The sequence below is a fragment of the Salvia hispanica genome, chromosome 2 (assembly GCF_023119035.1).
Source record: "Salvia hispanica cultivar TCC Black 2014 chromosome 2, UniMelb_Shisp_WGS_1.0, whole genome shotgun sequence".
In the NCBI taxonomy this organism is placed as follows: domain Eukaryota; kingdom Viridiplantae; phylum Streptophyta; class Magnoliopsida; order Lamiales; family Lamiaceae; genus Salvia; species Salvia hispanica.
Window position 1 is genome coordinate 40,121,586 of NC_062966.1, and position 20,539 is coordinate 40,142,124.

General features: G+C 37.6%; 4 protein-coding genes across 5 annotated transcripts; 2 read left to right on the plus strand and 2 right to left on the minus strand.

Moving 5' to 3' along the window:
* Positions 1 to 93: 93 nt before the first annotated feature.
* On the plus strand, positions 94 to 10,792 carry LOC125205653 (myosin-2-like). The gene is made up of 25 exons (XM_048104714.1): positions 94 to 1,183; positions 1,753 to 1,854; positions 1,933 to 2,076; positions 2,157 to 2,307; positions 2,414 to 2,441; positions 2,759 to 2,930; positions 3,031 to 3,094; positions 3,204 to 3,217; positions 3,310 to 3,394; positions 4,084 to 4,187; positions 4,468 to 4,606; positions 5,420 to 5,538; positions 5,683 to 5,835; positions 5,923 to 6,012; positions 6,321 to 6,398; positions 6,593 to 6,751; positions 7,254 to 7,409; positions 7,671 to 7,876; positions 7,947 to 8,082; positions 8,252 to 8,381; positions 8,682 to 8,786; positions 8,863 to 8,963; positions 9,115 to 9,315; positions 9,980 to 10,407; positions 10,495 to 10,792. The coding sequence occupies exons 1-25, from the start codon at positions 803 to 805 to the stop codon at positions 10,532 to 10,534; spliced, it is 3,486 nt and encodes a 1,161-aa protein (XP_047960671.1). The 5' UTR covers positions 94 to 802; the 3' UTR covers positions 10,535 to 10,792.
* Positions 10,793 to 11,256: 464 nt separating this feature from the next.
* On the minus strand, positions 11,257 to 14,413 carry LOC125208571 (putative transferase At4g12130, mitochondrial). Its single transcript, XM_048108211.1, has 5 exons — positions 13,844 to 14,413; positions 12,582 to 12,835; positions 12,319 to 12,417; positions 11,740 to 11,898; positions 11,257 to 11,629 (listed from the first exon to the last, which is right to left on the minus strand). The coding sequence occupies exons 1-5, from the start codon at positions 14,281 to 14,283 to the stop codon at positions 11,385 to 11,387; spliced, it is 1,197 nt and encodes a 398-aa protein (XP_047964168.1). The 5' UTR covers positions 14,284 to 14,413; the 3' UTR covers positions 11,257 to 11,384.
* A 190-nt stretch (positions 14,414 to 14,603) lies between these two features.
* Positions 14,604 to 18,596, plus strand: LOC125208569. Of its 2 annotated transcripts, none has more exons than XM_048108209.1 (4): positions 14,604 to 14,771; positions 15,131 to 16,666; positions 17,019 to 17,080; positions 18,460 to 18,596. In XM_048108209.1, exons 1-4 carry the CDS (start codon positions 14,715 to 14,717, stop codon positions 18,488 to 18,490), a joined length of 1,686 nt encoding a protein of 561 aa, XP_047964166.1. In that variant the 5' UTR covers positions 14,604 to 14,714; the 3' UTR covers positions 18,491 to 18,596. The 2 variants fall into 2 exon arrangements, 1 of the variants encoding a protein (XP_047964166.1); XR_007174135.1 differs by having other exon boundaries at positions 14,607 to 14,771; positions 17,019 to 17,156.
* LOC125208570 (beta-glucuronosyltransferase GlcAT14A-like) lies at positions 18,158 to 20,367 on the minus strand. Its single transcript, XM_048108210.1, has 4 exons — positions 19,697 to 20,367; positions 19,507 to 19,582; positions 19,092 to 19,207; positions 18,158 to 18,952 (listed from the first exon to the last, which is right to left on the minus strand). The coding sequence occupies exons 1-4, from the start codon at positions 20,205 to 20,207 to the stop codon at positions 18,456 to 18,458; spliced, it is 1,200 nt and encodes a 399-aa protein (XP_047964167.1). The 5' UTR covers positions 20,208 to 20,367; the 3' UTR covers positions 18,158 to 18,455.
* Positions 20,368 to 20,539: the final 172 nt, after the last annotated feature.

Below are 20,539 nucleotides of genomic sequence, written 5' to 3' on the forward strand. Positions count from 1 at the left end.
GCTTTATATAAGTATTAAATTTGTCCAAAATGTAACTTTAAATATCTAACTCAATTTAAAATGTGCAAAGAATATCTTGAGGTGAAATGCTCAAGTGTAGTGATTTATGAAATAAAAAAAAATAGTTCTCTATCCTTATTAATAATATAGAAACTTTTTATCTCTATTTTATTTTCTCCATCTAATGAGTAGTACAAATGCATGAAGATATGTTTTGCCATGAGAACTTTCATATGATTAGCGAATTATGAACAATTAACCCATTTCATATGATTAGCGAATTATGAACAATTTGCCAAACTCTAACTAACTGCTTTCATTTCTCTCGAAGACTTGGAACCTCTCTTCTTCTCTCTCTCTCCTTCAATTTCATTCTGATTTTTTTGACCGTGATCTTCCGATGATCGCCTCTAAGTTCATTCGAAAAAGAACCAATTCTACCTGAAAATATTTGCGGCGTTTATTGGGGCATTTCTCTGTTGCTGCATATCGCCACCGATCCCTCTCATGCAAAATATATGCTGCCTTTTCTTTTATCGGAATTTGTTGTGTAAAACGAATTCATGCGATATGCATTCGCAAAATGACATACATATAAGCTCACATATATGTATGCCTGCGTGTACTAATTAATTTCTGCTATAGCTCGATTTTAATTTGTCTATGATATTGTTCTGGTTAGGGTTTTAGGCCATGTTTTGGACAATGTCGCCCCTGACATTGTTCGAAATCTGAATATAGCTGTGTTGTTTGAAGAATTCTTATTTGAATTGGATGATTTACGTTGAATTCCCTCCCAAAAATGTCCTCAACTGGGACCTCCTTAGAGGAAATGCTGGATTCTCTGGGGCAAAGAGACGGTGAGAAGCCCAATGACATGCCTCCGGCCCTCCCGGCACGGCCGACCTCTCGCACTCGCCTTCCATCGAACAGGCGGGCAGCGCTGCCTGACATTGTTGAAGCCGTGATGGATCTGAGCTCATTAAACTGTGTGAACAAGGATGATTCCAAAGGCTCTAGGTGGAAGAGTGTTGGGGCGAAAACTGTTAAAAAAGTGAAACAGGGGGAATCACACTACCCCATGGCTGCTTCAGATGAGTCCAAGTCCGTAGAGATGCTTGCCAACCCTCCCCCAGGGTCGGAGTCCGAGTGGAACACGGATATGGAGTATTTTATCAAACATGTAGGGGTTCGTTTCATTTTTGTGATGCTTGTACTGTTACTTTGAGATTTATCATGGATTTTAGGAGAAGAAAACCTTCATATACTAATTGAGCAAGATCACATACATCATCTAGGATTCCTTTTTCCTGCAAATTTACATAACATGCTAAACCTCGGCGAATAAAGGAATAATAACTCTGCTGTGATCAACTCAGGTGTTTGTTTTCACCCTATTATTGACTTAGTCTGCTATGCATTGTCTTTTGTCAGTTGTATGCTAAGAGGCTTTGCTTCACTGATCTTGAACCTTTATCTGTGTGCCGAAAGTCAGAACTGTGATTGCTCATTTGTTAGTATTACTTGCCCTGGTCTGTCCCAGTTGTGCCTCTATGCACACCATGGTATTTTTTGGTTGATGGGTTTTATAGATTTATGCTTCTGACACTAAAACTTTAGCTTAGGTAAGTCGATGTACAAACTTTAGCTTAGTATGTTAAGGTTTCAGTAAACTCTTGATCTGTGTATAATTAACATTTTGTTGTGCTACATGGATCTGATTAATAGCCGCTAGTTCCAAATTTATTTCAGAAACTTCTTGTTTGGTGTCGGCTACGAAATGGCCCATGGGAATCAGGAGAAATAAAATCTACTTCAGGCGATGAAGTCTCTGTCCTTCTCACAAACGGAACTGTTAGTCCACATTCCTCTTAAGTTTACAGTAATTATGATGAATCCGACTAAAAGAGTTCAGCATACTTCTTGTTATAGGTTTCCACGTTCAACAAACTGAATATTTTTCCTGCCAATCCAGACATTCTTCAGGGGGTGGATGATCTTATCCAACTTAGTCATTTGAATGAGCCTTCGGTTCTTCATAATATTCACCACAGATTTTCTCAAGACATAGTATATGTAAGAGGTGATCCACCATTTTCCTAGTGTGTACATTTTGTGTATCCTTCTGAGCAATTTCTTGTGTCTGTTTTACCTAGAGTAAGGCAGGACCCGTTTTAGTGGCAGTCAATCCTTTCAAAGATATCCAGCTATATGGGGATGACTTTGTTAACGGTTATCGACAGAAGCTTCTAGACAGCCCTCATGTTTATGCTGTTGCTGACAAAGCATACTGTGAAATGATGACAGGCACTTTACAATACCTTAAAGTACTTCGATTGCTCCTTATAATAGACATCACCTAGTTCGAGGTGTTAAGTTACATTTAGTTTTGCTAATATTCTTAATTTTGCAGATAAAAGAAACCAGTCCATTGTGATAAGGTTTGTCAAAGTATTCCTGCCTCTCAGCTTCCATTTCTGCATTCATTCTGATGCTATTACTTGTTTCTTTAATCCTGCTGCTTTAAATTCTTTTCCTTTCTTTTGGGTGGATAAAACACAAGAAGCAAAACTTTATTAGTGAAAGATAAAAATAAGTAGAAAGGATAAGGAATCCCGCAAGCAAGCAGCAATGAGCAAAATAATTCTTCATTTGGTTTAACTTTTTTCAAAATTAGCAGAGAGTTATTGCTTATGTTATAGATTCTAAAGTATGGATATTATTTTGGAAATCGAACTATGTTCTATTATGCACACAGTGGGGAGAGTGGGGCTGGGAAGACTGAAACTGCCAAGTTAGTGATGCAATATTTGGCTGCACTTGGTGGAGGTAGTAACGGTGGAATAGAATCTGAGTTTCTGCAAACAAGCTATATATTGGAAGCCTTTGGCAATGCTAAAACAACCAGGAATAACAACTCCAGCCGATTTGTAAGTTCTCTCTGCCCATTATGTCCTAATTGAGAAGGCATCCTACATTATTTTTTATTTTTATGAATCCTGACCTGATGGTATTTCAAAATTGTTTCAGGGAAAGTTAATCGAAATCCATTTTAGTGATACTGGAAAAATTTGTGGTGCTAAAATACAGACTTGTAAGCATACTTGTACTTGCCCAATTGAATTTTTTAAGAAATAGCTGACTGACTTATTTTCTTCCATTTTTTTACATCCCTATCCTCTATCCCTGGATTAATTTATTAGTCCTGCTTGAAAAGGTATAATTGCCTATCTGACATAATGACAGCTATCTTCTTGACTATATCTCCTTTATACATTAACATTTTGAAATAATATCTGATTGTATCAGTCAAGAGTTGTTCAGTTGGCTCAAGGAGAGAGGTCCTACCATATTTTCTATCAGCTTTGTGCTGGGGCTCCTTCTTGTCTCCAAGGTTTGTTTTCAACTTATGCCCCGTATTCTGTTGGTGTCCACTATTTTGCCCTTTGCTTGTCGCATGAAAATAATTATTCTTCGTGTACTTTTTAAGTATGAGACATTTATTTAGAAACATTAATCAAAACAAAGAATATGCTACTATAAGGTTTATTGATGGTTTGTAGTGAGCGTGATAGCTTTTTGCCATTCTGCTAAACCGGTGTGCCTAATGCGATTATAATGGAAATGCCTTTGTGGTTTTTGTGAAACTTACTATGGTTGTTCAACATTAAGTTTGAAGATGGTGACACCTAAAATTATTCCTTTCTTTGGTCCCAGATGATAGATGTATATATTTGACATGAAAGTGTATTTAGACATTTAGTCTTGTTGGCATTTCCAGTGATCACAAGCTTGTAGTTGCATATTATAGGATCAATGTGAGTTCTCACAATAAAATTTTTTCAGTTGACCCACTCCCTATATTTTAATCTTATAAAAATAAGCTAGGCATATCATAGTTGTGAATGAATTATACCATCAACCAAGCTAACGGATCTTGCTTCCTTCTCTGGTACACACACAAAAGGAAATATTTTATTGCTACCATATTCCTTGTATGATATATGAAGTAGTGCACTTATTAACCCATGTTTATGCTACTGTAACTTATCACTTACATTACCCATATTGTTTCCTTTTCAGGTAGACTGATGTTAAAAAGGGCTTGTGATTACACCTATCTCAATCAAAGTGATTGCTTAGAGATCCATGGTGTTGATGATGGCCAGAATTTTTCTACTCTTATGGTAATATGCCAGAACCAGTCAACAAACAGAAATGTTGTGTATGGGGTTCGCATTCGACTAGTTTTAGCTATCTTCCTTCCATTACCTAACATTCTTGCATTTGATTTGAAGAGTTTTGAATTATTCTTTCTGGGAAAGAATTCAGAATCTGGATTAAAGAAAATCACTTCAAATTAACACGACTTTACAAAATTTGGTCACTCAAGAAAGTACTTCAATAATTCATCATTGAACTGCTCAAAAGTCTTACTAATGCCTGTTATGCATTTCTTTGTAATAGGAAGCGCTAAATATTATTGGAATATCCAAAGATGACCAAGAGCAGGCCTTTGAGATGATTGCTGCAGTATTGTGGCTGGGAAACATATCATTTCATGTCATTGACAATGAAAACCACATAGAGGTTGTTGCCAATGAAGGTACCTGCATTTCATTAGTTGTCTTCCTCTTGTTTTCTTATGGGCTTGTTCTATATAAACCCTTGTGATGAGCACTAGTAGCTGTCTAAATATGATATTTTGTTTTCTACATGAAAATTCTAAAACTGAAGAACTTCTAATAGAAGCACATCCTTGACCCTAAACTCCTGATTAGGTTCAAGTTATAATAATGCTGTTTAGAATCCAGTTTCTTCCGCTGTGACCACAATGCTCATCTTCTTTACGCTGCATTTCATTGCTTACTTTTACTATTTGGAAATTCGAATGTATGTAGATAGTTCTCTATAAGATTACAACCTTTTGAACCTGAAGTATGTCGGTTCTAACTTACTAAAGCTTCAAACTACATATCACAGTGAAACCAATCACTTTTGAGATTGTCTAAGTTAATCAGTTGTTCTAGTCACAGGTATGCGATAAAGGTCCCTCCATTATCAACTTCTCAACAAACATATAAAATGCGAAATTACATGTAACCACCCTTGTCATATTCATGACTCGTCTGTTAACAGTAAAATACTGAAAAACCAAACAAGGATTTATTTTCTTGTACAAACTTGTTCTGGAGTTACAACAGTGTGCATTCATTTGAGAAACCTTTGCTTATATGCTTTTCAGCTGCTACATGTACTTGGGACATATTTGTCGATTTTTGTCTTGTTAACACCTATTGATATGCCTTTTACCACGCCTCCTTCTCAAATAGAGAACAAATTTATGTCTTTTTTTTCTTCTCTTATTTTCCTGGTACTTTTGGCTAAGGTATTTGGAGTTATTTTCTCATATGCACAGCTGTTAAAAATGCTGCTAACCTGATTGGCTGCGGTATTCCGGAGTTAATGCATGCTCTATCAACACATAGCATACAAGCTGGAAAAGATAAAGTTGCCAAAAAGCTGACACTACAACAGGTAGTTTGTTAGCCGAGATTCACTTCTATGTGGAAATACATGAGGAGACCTGTTTCTTTTGCTAGTCCTTTCACATGCTAATACACATGTCTAGAAACCCAACCAAGTATATCTCAATCAAAGAATTTTCTCCACTCAATTTAGGCAATTGATGCGAGAGACTCCTTAGCCAAGTTAATCCATGCAAGCTTGTTTGAGTGGTTAGTAGAAAAGATCAACATATCACTTGCAAGGGGCAAGCATCACACTGGAAGTTCAATAAGGATTTTAGATATTTATGGGTTTGAATCATTTAAGGTAAACTATATTAACTATTAAGTCATTTGCCTCTTATAATTTTGAAATGTTCTAGTTCTTATTCTTTTTTGTACTTCCTGGCTCCAGAAAAATAGCTTTGAGCAGTTTTGCATCAACTACGCTAACGAGAGGCTCCAACAACATTTTATCCGACATCTCTTTAAAATTGAGCAAGAGGTAATGCATCTTATACATACAACACTCATTCAAAATGGCTTGGACCGGGTCAGTTGGTACTTCAAAATGATAACACACTTTGACTTGCTAAAGATGCAGTAGTTAATCTGATCCATCTCTTGATTGCTGCTATATATGTCCTTGATCTATTTACTTCTCTATAGTGCCTTTGACGTATTTATGGGTTTTCAAGTTTCATAAATTCTGGTGTAGTTCCATATGAAATGTCTATTGTTTTAAACTACTACAATGTGATTTGGTTCTTACTTGCTTACTGTTATTTTTTGAATTTTTGTTCTGTTGGTTAGGAATATGAGTCGGAAGGAATTGACTGGGAAAAAGTAGATTTTGTAGATAATCAAGAATGTCTCAATCTCTTTGAGAAGGTATTTCTTTTTCCCATGTTCAGGAATCTCACTAATGCAGTAGTATTTTATCTGAATCCAAGATGTCTTGTGAATTGTGTGTTGTACATTTTAATAAAGCTATATGTGCCTGCTATAACACTGAAACTCAGCTATTATGGGTTCATTCTCTTTCACTTTGTGCATTCATTGCTCACGTTGGTATTTTGAAACAGAAACCTCTTGGATTAGTATCTTTATTGGATGAAGAATCAAATTTTCCTAAAGCCACAAGTTTAACTTTTGCTGCTAAGCTGAAACAGCACCTCAGTGCTAATTATTGTTTTAAAGGAGATGGGGCTGGAGCATTTACTGTTTGCCATTATGCTGGAGAGGTAAGTTCTATGGCTATACTCTTAGAGAGTTCATACAGAAACCTATCTGATCATGGCAGCATGTTCGATCTGGTATCTGTGTGTTTACATGAGTGTGACATTCGATTTTAATCATACTACCTTTGTGTAATCAATCTTATCCACATACATGACCTAATCCAATATTAGTTATGTGCATAATTAGTTTACCGTTCCTTTTTTATTTTCTAGAATTATATATACAGGTCAATGTTTATACAGCTGTGCGTACATGTTGGGAATGTCTCTCCTGAACATATGAAGCCATCGTTCGTTGCATGATTAGTTTACCATTTCATCGAATCTTTGTTATTTATCTGTATCTTCTTGTTATGCATACCAAAAGTGTAAGTTATGCCAATGTTCGTTGCTCCACAAACAGTCAATTAGACCAGCTGGAATTAAAGCATTACATCAGGCGTATGTGGTCCATCATGTTTTGTTAGTTCAAACTTTTGTTAATTGAATTAGATGTTAATTTCAGGTTCTCTATGACACCGGGGAGTTCCTGGAAAAGAACAGAGATCCATTGCATTCCGAAATCATACAGTTATTCTCACTGTGTAACAGCCAATTGCCTCAATTGTTTGCCTCTAAAATTATCCCATCTCAGAAGCAAAGTGTGATAACAAAATTCAAGGTGCATCAAGTAGTCCTCTTCATTTTCCATGCTTCGCCTTTGTGACAACATCTACATATCGTTATTTGAGTCATTCAGGAACCATGATTCACCAAATAATTTGATTTGATTCTTCTTCAGTTCAATAGCCTATGATTAAAACAATGCTTCTTCATATGTAGATATGTCAATGACTATATAATCTTTGGTTAAATGTGCTGCAGAATTTCTTTGCACACTTGATATGATTTATAAAAGGTTCTAGAAATTTCATGGCTGCAGGACCAGCTTTTTAAATTAATGCAGCAGCTTGAAAGCACAACTCCCCATTTTGTTCGTTGTATAAAGCCAAATAGTAAGAAGGTTCCTGGTGAATTCGAGAAAGATCTTGTATCAGAGCAGCTTAGATGCTGTGGCATTCTTGAAGTTGTTAGGATCTCAAGATCTGGGTACCCAACCCGGATGACACATCAAGAATTCACAAGAAGGTAAGCTGTTGCTACTTTCACTTCTAATAGTTACCTCATATTTGTGCATAATATCTCTGCCCGGCTATAGGTATGGGATCTTACTTCCTGAGAATAACATATGCCAAGATCCATTAAATACCTCAATAGCCGTTCTACAGAAGTTTGATATCCAACCTGAAATGTACGAGGTTGGTTATACAAAGTTATTCTTCCGAGCAGGACAGGTAACTCTTTATTTCAGAGATTATAATTTTCTACTAATACATTTTAATGGTTTTGGTTTTAACACTCTTACTTTTGTACTTCAAAGGGTGGAAGTATTTTATAGATTCCTTATTTGAAGTTATAAAATCTGGTGATGCTTTGTCTTGTCTTAATTGTCATCGACTTCAGATTGGTGCTCTGGAAGATGTTAGAGGAAAAACTCTGAGAGGTGCTCTTGAGATACAGAAATGCTTCCGTCGCCATCTGGCTCATCGGAGTATTCTCAAACTTAAGGGGGGAAGTACCGCGTTGCAATCATGTAAGCCATACCTTCTTGATCATCATGATTAGAGTCCACTACTTTTAATTGGAGCAACCATTTTCAAAATGTGAATGAGTTAACCAAACAAGAAGAGCTGTGCATGCATGCCACAACTAGCTTATTTGTTAGTACTAAGGGTACCTATGTTCACTGCTCAGCTAGCTTTGAGATCTGACTATGGAGGCCTTTTATTTTCACTAACTCTTGAAATAGGAAGCAATAAAGAATTCTAGTATAGTTCCATGTGTGCAATATGAAAATGATTTTTCTTGTAGTGTGACAAATATATAGCTGCAGATATCCGTGGTGAAATCGTGAGAAGAGAGTATATTGCTTTACTAAAGCTGAAGCAGCAAGTTGCTGAACAAAAGATGGATGAGGCAGTTCTGCAACTACAATCTGGTAAAGCTTCAATCTGTTAGTTGTGGATGAATAATTCCAATGAACTTTTCTGTTTGAAAAGTATTCACTTGTGTAGCAATTCGTGCATGGATGGTACGAAGACATTTTAGTAACAGTCAGGAATTGGAAGAATCCAATGCCAGTGAAGAACCAGAGATGATGATTTCTGAAATGCAGGTACTTCTTTATCTTGTGTCATAAAAAGTCAGTTCCTTTTATTCAATCTGTAAAGTCTCTTGGTATGTGAGTTCTGTTTTCTTTTATCACTTCTCTCAATTTACTTGCCATCTTCAAATTTTAAATTTCAAAGATTTTCTGTGTTGAGCAGGATGTTCAAACAGAACTGCCACTTTCTGCTATTGAACTGCAAAAGAGGTTAGTGATAGCAGAAATGACTCTTGTAAAAAAGGAAAGAGAAAATGCTGTCTTGAGAGAGAAATTACAACAGTATGAGGCCAAGAGGTTGGAATGTGAATCCAAGATGAAATCCATGGAGGAGATGTTGCACAATCAGATGGTATCATTACAAGTGAGTTATTAGCTGTTAGTTGATTCATTTTTGAGACTGAAAGCCATTGTTAGCTTATACTACTATATTACTCCCTCGGTCCGGGAATAAGTGACCCATATTGGACAATCATAAGTTTTAAGAAATTGTTTGACTTTGTAATAAATGGTGGTTGTAATGGGTCCCAATCACATTGTAGTTGTGTTTGTTAGTTCCATTTTTTTCTCTGACACAATACACATAAATTGATAGTGTAACATAAACTAATTTAAAAAATGAGACTGTGCAGTAAATCCCTAGGAATCGAAGTAAGAAGATCTCATACGAAGTCAACCCATCAGTTGCGTTTGGAGTTTGAGGGAGGGATGGAGACAGGTATTAGGGTTCTAGGTCGGGGGGTTAAATATGCAGGGGTGGTGGGTAGATGAGGGATTATATTTAGTTTTTAATTTGTGAATTTTTTAAAACGGCATTTTATGTGTTTTGGATGGAAAGAAGGGTAATGTGTAGTTCCATATTTTATAAATACCAAATGGCAGAATTAAAGGTGGACAGAGTACTGTTAATATGCTCTTACTCGATTGCATGTATGAACTCATTACTGGTGTAGTGTCTACACATTACCCGAAAGTTGAGATCACTAACAAGTTTGTCCTTACCAATTCACTTGTTTTCTCTGTTACAGATGAGTTTGGCTGCCGCAAGAAAAAGCATCTGTGCTGATATATGTAGCACTAAATCTGAAAAATACTTTGATAACGAATCACCTTGGTTTTATGATTGCGAGGAGGCCTCCTCTCAGAATCCCAGTGCTAGTGCTCTCATCAAATATTCCAGCAAGGGTACTGCAGCTTCTACATGTGGGGACAAGGGCGGCTTAGAGTTAGCTGCTCCTCAGCTTGAGCCGAAAAAACATAAGTTTGTTGATGAAGTCCGGGCTGTTATGAAGATCAAGTCAGTTAGTCTAGCTCGGATGAGTCCTAGAGATGAACTGCAGAATGTGAAAAACAAGCTCGGAGCATGGAAAACAGATATAAAGGGTAAGTTAAAGGATGCAAAGGCAAAATCACAGAAGCCTGGGCATGCTGATGGTGAAAAAGTTCATCGAAAATGGTAACTAAACAAACTTGCAGTGACTGTGGAATGTTTCTTTGATATAGAAAACCTGCAGTGACTACGAAATGTAATGTTTGTTTTCAGGAATGATCTTGTCCCACAACGGCGATTCAGTTTACGTTAGTTAGGTGCATATACTCCTGGTAATTCTGACGATGTATGTTTTTTACATGGATTTTGTTGTTGGCCGGAGGCTCAACCATCCTTGTCCTCTAGTTCATGAGAGTAAGAAGGTAGCATTAGTATGTAATAGATGTTAGTTGTATATTGTTTCAACCAATATGTTTGTATTAGTATATTATTGGAGGTGATATGTAGAATCACACAAATTTGTACAACATTTTTCAATCTTCATTTATAAAAGATCATGTATTTCTTACGAGCCTAAAAAGATACTCCATAAGAGAGTACTACATTATAATCACTTGTACTACTAAATAAGGCATACCAAGCTTTGCATCTTAGTGGTGCATTTTGCCACATAAGGGGATCCCAATCCGTTTCTTTGCTCAATCCCCATATCCTTTCTCCCTCCCACCGCCCTATTTCTTTTCACTAGTACTATATTCCTTGTTTATTTAATAATTTTGGTAAATAATTATGGAGCCGTTTGATAAGGAAGGAAGACAAAACAAAACACAATATTATAAGAACACTTAATATCATCACGATAGATGAGGAACCATTGTTGATCATCTTTAAAAAACAAATTATTGATGTTTACTTGTGTTTTGCTACTTTCTTGCTAGCCAACTTTGACCCTTGAGCATTTCTTTTGTATTTAAAAGAACTGATGAATAAATCTTTTACCAAGTGACAACAATCGGATATAAAGGAACTGCAAGAGGCATACAACTTTTGTTACATTAACATATATTCAAGTGATTGAGCATCTCATATATAATATGTTCCTTAGATGACTAGCAAAAAGGGACACAATTATTTCCATAGCTATGAAGTTGCATACAAACCCCCTATGCAGCTGCAGTCTGCTGTTGCTGATGAAGAAACCACTCCGATGGCCACCATTTTGGCCTAATGGTCTCGACTTTGATATCTTCCTGGCCATTGACGGTTAATGCACCTGTTTCCTTGAAAGCTTCCTCAACACGTATAAGTGCCAAACCGCGAGACCCAAGTGCAGTTGTGACTGTCCCGGCTTTCTTTTTAGAGGCATTATCTATCAGTTCTGAACCTGGAGATACTTGTTGCTCCACCTCTGAATTAGATCAAACGCATAAATTATTGAACTAAATCACCAAGAAACACTTTAAGGGCTTACCTACTTTAGAATTGCACAAGAGTTAAAACTGTTAAAGGGCTTCTTACCTTTTCCATTACTACTCAAGAATCGCACAGGAATCAGACGCTTCCGGATTACTCCACGGTGGTGAGTACGAGCAATAAGTTCTTGGCCAACATAACATCCTTTGTCAAAGCTTATAGCATTTAGACCAACAAGATTGTACTCGAGTGGTATTGCCTCACCTACAAGAAATGATGAGGATTTTATATTTGTAGCTTAAAATCCAAAGCACATTAACAGTTAGAACAGGCCCAACACATAAAATTTGTAGCTTAAAATAGCAGTATGAATCGCTAATTGTTGCACATCACTCATCAGGCCACAAGGAGTTCAAGAAACCAGATAGCAGGATAGGAGTCGAGATCCAGAGCATTAGAAGTACCATTAACACTTAGACTATTAATCTAGCTATGGTGAAATGTCAATATAATATGAATCTAGGATCCAGAGTATTAGAAGTACCATTCGCACTTAGACTAATAATCTAGCAATTGCGAAATGTCAATATAATATGAATCGTGTAGAGAATCATTGAGTAATCTGCTCAGAAAAAGTAATTCCTGTATATAGCATACGAAACTGGAGTACGAAGTGAGCTACACCTTTTGGAATCTCAGTAGAGCCTTCTGCAACTCCCTTCTCTAATCTCCAAAGATGAAAGTTTCCTTCATCCGTTTCCTTGTCCTCCTCAACTAGAGGTGCTGGAGCAAATAGATTCATACACCAGACCAATAAACCGACAAGTTAATAGGTAATAATGTGATATAAAACCACATGTGACAAGTGATCAATAAAATATGCCAAATTTGCATTTTGGAGCCTGGTAATTTAATGGGCGATAAGAGGGATAAAACAAGAAGTATACGTGTTGCATTAGATGGAAAGATGCCCCTATATCCTAGACAAGTTAGTCGTGGATCCTTGTTCCAATTCCAACCAACATTATTTCCTCGTGAAGCTGATACACCAGACTGATCAACCGTACCACCCCAGCCAACAGAATCAGCTTCTGGTTCCTCCTGAAATGAAGACTTCCCTTCAAGGCCCCGACCAAACCGTTGCCAGCAAGAAAAATCCTCTCTGACATTCTCGATATCGACCTTAGACCTCAAGCGATATCTGCGAAATTAGGATCATAGCAAACACTGAATGTTAATCCTATCATCACAAAGGTGCTGAAGCTTAAGCAGAAATTGCAAAAACATGCTTTTGGTCAACTTATATAAAATAAAGTCATTGTATAAATAAAAAGGAGTAGCTTCTATACTGTCTAGAATAAGATGGACTAAATTGTTCTCTTTAAACTCAATACACAATTAGTTTCCCCTTTATATTTACCTTTCTGTAGATTTGCCAATCATGAACATAAAAGTGACTTACATATATAAGATCTCCATGCGCATAAGTGTGTCTGATGATATGATGATGGCATTACTTTATCGAAGAAGCTGTTCATCTTCCTTATAGAAGATCTACATTAAAGAAAATTGTTTATCCGGGAAACATCCAAAACCATACCTTATTTGCCAATAAAGTTCTAAAGGTCTCTTAAAGAAGAAAAATGACATCCCAAGCACCAATTTTTAAGATCAAAACTTGAAGATAACATTAATTCTCTCTCACTTTCTCAATGCTCTTGTATAATTCCATATCAAACTACACAGAATATTTATAAAATGAATGACCTTTTCTCAGTCTGCTAATAATATAATAAGACAATTAAGTACTCCAACTCTTAAATTTAATCAAATAGTCCAGGGTAAGAAGTCTAGCCTAAGATGATATCAGGAACTAGAAGAGTTACATGGATGAACTGATGCTGTTCATATAGCTATGTAGGCACTGCAAGCCGTCTACCCACCCCGTTTTCACCTATGCTTAATCCCAAGTTGAGTTGTAGGATTGCAAGTTATTGGTCTACGCAATCTCAAACATATCCACATCCAATAAAGGTGTTGTATATGATATCAAAAAGCATCCAATTTCAGTTCCATTTCTTATGGAGTAGCATGTGAGGCCCACAAAGTAAGTTGCCAACACACATCACAATCTCCAAATATATAAGTAGGAGTAACTCTCGAGCAAAGACATACTAACAAATGAAATAAATCTTCTAAAGCTGCTCACTTTTTCAATGCAGCCAAGACCTCGTCGATGACAGATCCATCCACATCCGCGTAGATCTCCAGCTCACCGGAGTCGGGTCCTGGCCCCGACCCGGTGCGATCGAGCTTCTCTTCGGAACGGGGCGGTCTATACAGGAAAAAATCATAGAGAAACCTCCCTTGCGGAGTCAACATCGCGGCGTAGACCGGCGGCGCCGCAACCGCCGGCATGTTAGGAGTAACAGCGTTCTCCGGCACACTTTCCGGATGGTCCAAACTCCGCACGTCGTTTGTGAGTAGACCTTGGAGGAACTTGATGGTTTCGGGTCCCCTGAAGCGGATTACGGAACGGGTTTTGAGAAGACACGCCATGGGGCCTGCGGAGCGGAGACTAGTCTGTGTGGAGAGGAATCTGGGTGAATTGGAAGAGAGGAAGCGGAGAGAGGAGCTGAGGCCGTGCATTTTTGGCGCAGCCTTGGCGGCGGAGGGGTTTATGATGGGCGGCTGATGTGTCTGTGCATGGCTTGCGAGGAAGGAGAAGACAACACGTACGGCTCTGCGCTGCCTTATACCTGTTCGATGAAATGTCTCTGTGACTTCCAACTTAACTACTACTCTATTGATAGCTCTGCACCGTCATTTTTATTGAAATAAAAGTTACAAATAATCACAATTTAATGAAAGTTGAAAAATATACTCCATGATGTAAAAATATTTATTTTCAAATCAATCAAATACTGTAGTTCTGAGCAAAAGAGTTTATTAATAAAAAAATAAATTTTGTCTTCTTGGATTATCCAACTTCAATTAATTTTTGGTTTGTTCTCTGCCCGCCCCGGTTATATCTTTTTCAGTAAGAACGAGGAACAAGATAGTGAAATTGCTGCAGAAATATGGGAGGCAAGGCTTCCTCTAAATCAAAGTCGAGAGGCGACAAAATTTCATCCAAGGTTCTTCTTTTTCTGTTTGCTTTCCATCAAAATATGCTTGTCGCTCTTCTTAATTAAACAATCCTTGAATTTTCGATTATGAGGTGTTTAATTGTACGTTTATGAGGTCGATTTACCTGTTTCAGAACCAATTTTATGTGTTATGCGACTACACATTACTTTTTTTTAATGTGAAAAAAACTAAATTGCTGATGAACCCTAATTTTGAAATTAAATTTTGGACCTTTTTCATTTTTCTACTTTTTTCCCGTCTATATCGACATAAATTGTAGAATGAGCTTTTATTGGGATGGACTTTGCTGTATTCTATGAATGAATTCTACTTTGGGTGAGATATGTTAAATGGTTAGCATTTACAGAAGAAGGGTAGAAGAAAGGAATCAAAGAAGCGGAGCCGAAGTTATGATTCAGTTAGCTCATCTTCCGATGATGACTCGTTGTACTTGGAACATAGATCCTCCACTTTGAAAACTGATCATAGGAGAAGGCTAACTAAAACTAGCAAGCGTGGTCGTCATGACTCTCCCTTGTCAGATTCAGATTCATCATCCACTGATGTCAGTGATTACAAGACAAGGAGGTCCCGAAGGTCTAGAGTTGTCTTAAAAGATGTAAAAAGAAAACGCCGCAAGAGGGATATCCGCACCACTGGTGATGTAGATACAACCAGTGGACGGAAAAGGAAAAGATCGGGTAAGGATCATGTCAGTAAGCCAATAAAGAAATCCTCAAAGAAGAATTCAAGAAAAGTTGCGAGCAGTTCTTCAGGCTCAGATTCGGAAAGCTGCTCCTTGTCGCAAAGTAGAAGTGGTAGCAGTAGTGGAGATGATAAGCTTCGAAGGAATAAAGTAGCTTCTTCTAAGGTAAAAGAGAGGCTGAAACATAGGCAATCACGCAAGGGAAAGCAGAAGCATGAAGATAGGAGTCCAAGTTGTACATCAATCGGTAGGGGGGGTGACCCCAGTTATAGTGTAGGTGGCAGTGACAGGGAACATTTTCCTGTCGACAACTCTAGACGCCTGAGGTCAGTTATCACTTTTGCTGATCAACCCCATGATAAAGATGGGAGTAGATGGGAGATGGATCCTCATAAAGAAGAGATTGTGTATGATGAATATGATTATCCTTCTCCAAGAAGTATCGACAGTAATGAAGGGGGAAGTAAGATGGAGGCAGGTGACCAATCGATTGTTTCATTTAGTGACAGGATATGCCTAGAAAACGTTGCTGGTGACAAAGTATGCGAACTGGGAAAATCTGGAATAGATGATGGTGATCATCATCAGTCAGAAGGATGCATAAATAAACCTGAGGAGAAAGAGATTGGTACATCTGTTCCTGTTGCTGCTTCGGGAGGGGGTGATCTGGAGTCAATTCTGAGGCAGAAAGCCTTGGAAAATTTGAGGAAGTTTCGCAGGATGCCCCAAACTCGTCCAAGGAGCAATGTGGTGGAGAGAGATAATGAGAGTAATGTGGCCACACTTCCCGATAGAACAGTAGATATCGGTGAGAACGTTCCAATAGAGCATGGTATCTCTGATTATCAAGAAACGAATCAGAGAAATGGGCTCCTAGCAATTCAAAGAGAAATTGTGACGCTCCCGGATAGTGAACACATTGAGGAGAAACCCCAAATGGCTAATCCGAGCATCACACCTCCATGCAATGCATCAGCGCTCGTAGAATGTTCGAAGGGAGATAAGAATTCCTATTCTCCAGCTGCTGAGATGAAAGCTGAATCAGGGAACGACGTTAGTCCTGGAGCTGGAGTTACTAAAGCAAGTTCTTCTATTGCTGAGCCGATTTCTGGGGAGCATAGCTCAGGACAAACAAAGGACAGTTCTGAATTTGAGCAGAAAACAATGTCAGTGATGAGGGGAGGCGAACTCGTACAGGTAATAATGACCTATTTGTTGGTTGATTGGGTGCTTCCTTCTATCTATAGTACATTGAAGGGGAAATACTAGTGATATTTTTAGGCTTTTAGCCTCAGAACTGAAAAGACAAGATAGTAGCCGGAATTCTATGCGTAGGAAACACCGCACATAAAATCCTACTGCCAACTAGGCTTTACTACGCTGAAATTTCAACTAAATCTAGAGCTAAACTGTGTATTGAATTCCACATATCAACTAGGCTAACACTGTCGCTATATCTATTGATGGAGCTAAACTGAGTGTATTGTATCTAACATATGGTAAATTATAGTAACTCTTTTCTATTTCTATGATTTGAATCTTTATATAGGTGAGTTATAAGGTGTACATCCCAAAAAAGGCCCCTGCTCTAGCCAGGAGGCAACTCAAGCGGTAAGGAAAGGAAAGCAGAAGTGGATTTTGGATTATAATGACATTCAAAAGAGATTCATGTGTTTGCTGGAAAGCAGTGAGTGACATTCATTTCGAATTATCTGAACAAATAAATAGTTTCAGCAAGTATTTGGTGTTTTCTATTGGTCAAGAAGGTACCTATTTTCTCAAAGTTTACTGTTTCTTTTGGAGAATATTTCTATTTGTATTATGGAGTAGTTAACCCTAGAGTTTCTCTTATTTGAGTTCACTTCTTCAACTCAAAATCAACATTTCGTTTCATTTTTCCAGAGTCCAATTTCTTCATTTTATACTGAAATTGGATGGAAGGGTATCAACACCTCACGTCCTTTAGTCATCCTTTGAATCTATACTATTCATTGGCCTTTTTTCATCATTACTCAATACCCACGATTTTGTCCCTTATTTATCCCATCTCTTACACTATTTATTGGTTTGATTCCTTATAAATAATTTTTTTTACTATCTATATTTGAACTAAATTCAGGTACAAATGGAGTGATAAAAAATTTATGCATTTTATTAAAATAAATAATTAAATTTGTTAAAAAAACATAGTTGAAATAAAGGATATGCAATAATAGGAGTTGGGATCAATTTTAGCCTAGCAAAGAAATACTCCTCCCGTTACATAGTAATAGAGTCATTTTGCCATTTTGGTACGTTCTATAGTAATATAGTCATTTTCCTTTTTAGTAAAAGTCAACACATTTTTCCACACCTACTTTATTCTCTCTTATTTTTTTCTCTTTCCATCTCTCTACCGTTTTCATTTTTCACTTTATTCTCTCTTTACTTAACTTACCTAACACAATTTTTCTTAATCTCCGTGCCGAAAAGAAACGCCTCCATTACTATGGAACGGAGGGAGTACTAATACTACGCTCAATAAATAGCTTTGTGTGATCTCTAAACGATAGGCACCATTTTGATTTTTGGTGTTGGTATAAAATTTATACCAATATTTGTCAAAAGATCTTTTGTAGAATGGATGAATATTATAATGTTGAAAAACAAGAAAATAAATCATTGATAGGGTCAAGTCAACCAACACAATTACACTAACAATTGCTTTTTCAAAACTTTTGTTACCAAAAAAGAAGCTGGACAACTAATGGATTGAAGCATAGCCTTGGTGACCTCTGCGATCTCCACTACTAGTTGATATAGCTTTGGGTTGATAATTTTCACAAGCAATCATACTTTACTATCAATGTTTATAGAACATTGCACAGCTTAGTTTGATGTAATTCTAGACGTTAAATTAAAATGTGTGTTGCATTGGTCTAAATAGGATATATTTTTCCTTACCGACTTCTAACTAACAATATACTTATATAGATTGTCAAAACATTCAGGTGCACTGTTGGCGTTTGCCCAGCGACATAAGGTGGTCGACACGGGTCTGCAATCGGCCCGCCCCCGCACCCGGTCGGAGCGTGGTTGGATCCCCGACCCGGGAGCAAAGAGGTTGGCCAGCACACCAACCACCGGGCACGAAGCAGCTCTCATTGTTTGCTCCAAGCAACTCCGCATCGATCTTGTCCAGCACAGGGGAGTCCTGACTGAACTTCCGGGCAAAGGCGGCGCCGCCTCGGATCATCATTGTTGTGTCGTTGAGGGAGACCGTACGAGGATGTTGTCGGGGCGGATTATCCCAGGGAATGAAGTGCATGTCGTTGTTGACGACCGTGTGCGCGAACTGTGGAGTGTTGCATATAACTGTCTGGAAATAGCCTTCGGGTGAAGAAATGAAGTTGGTGTAATACATGAGAAGGGTTCTTGGGAGGTTGTCCCAACCCCATACGCAGTACTCCACGAAGTCACGTGACAAGATCATCCAAGCCGAACCTGTCACGTGTTAAGACATGTTTGATTAAATGAAGCGCAACTCAGTTGACTGTGATCGTAGTTTTAAAATTGAACTACTATTACTCAATTAAGACAATAGTAATAATCTATTTGGCATTCTTTAAGGAGTAATACTAACCGTCGAATAATTTGAACGACGTTGGTAACTTTCTCCTAGAATTGACCTGTAATAAGTCGGACTTGTTTTTCTCATAGAGCCCTGGATCTATAATTAAAGGCATTGCTCTTCTGGCTCTGCAATGGTGAATGAGATATACTATAATTAAGTTTGATGAGATACAAATAAGAATTTAGTGGATTGATTGATTGTGGTGTAGGATAAATGGAAGGATGATAACTAAAATGCACAAATTGGTCCAAATTTTGAGGATTTTGTATTTGTAGATAAACAAAACTTCATTTTAGTGGTTGTACTTGTGTGGAAACTAATATGTTGTCGATTTAATCATGCAAACTAAACATTTAACTAATTTTATTCATCACAAATTATCATCAGCAATTGAAGAAAAAGGGAAATACTATATTGAACTTACTTTTTCCACCCAAGATTGCTCGTATGGTGGACGAAGTTAAGATCTCTTTTCAAAGTGGAGAAAACGTGCAGGAGATCTGTAACAAGAAATCGTTAAAGCAGTATGAAATATAGTATTGTATTTCAGAGTTAGAGGTCAACGACTTAAAAAGCACACATCAAAATGCAACCAATTTTCCAATAATTCTTACCATCTTGAGTGACCAAAGGATAATCAGATGCACTAAGATTTATAAACCAGTCCCAATCTTTGTATCTCTTGAGAAGAATAGCACATGCATGCAATGTATTAGCCACCATGGTAGGCCCTCTATAGGTAACCAAATTGGCCTTCTCATGCATATACACATTCCCAACCTCTGCAAACACAGGATGCGCGCGCACACGCCAAGCAAGTTCCCGTCTCTCGTCTGCAGACGACTCAAGATCCAGATGCACAACGTAGTAGTTCAGCGGGTGGTATAGGGCATGGAGAGTCCTCCATAGCTTGGGGAGATCGCCCTTGGATCCCGAGATCAGGTAGGCGAATCTCGGGATTGGAGGGGGTGGAGGAGGGGTTGCATTCATGGTTGTAGGCTGTTGGAAAATTGCTAGGATTGAAGAGAGTGTGGTGATGTAGGAGATGAAGAGGAAGCTGGTGAATAGTGATGTGATCAAGAGAGGGAAGATGAATATCCACTTCTTCTTCTCTAAGAATTTCATGGTTTCTTATCAGTTTTCATGAATTATGTTTGTCAAGTGATGAAATAGATGGATATGTGATGACTCCTGCTGCAGCATTGAGTGAAGGATTTAGAAAAAGGAGTCAATTTGTGTTGGTATTTTTTACTTTAGTTAAACCATAATTAAGATTTTCCAGTTGATTCGCCTAATGTTTTATTCGCGGGCAGAAATATATACATATAAATAGTAGTATTAGTTTAATAGATCACGATGGTATTGTTAATGAATTTTGACTTGCTTTTTGGGTATATATTAGTACTGGTACTTAGATTAGGATAACTATTTGATGGGAATAACTCAGTTGACAATTT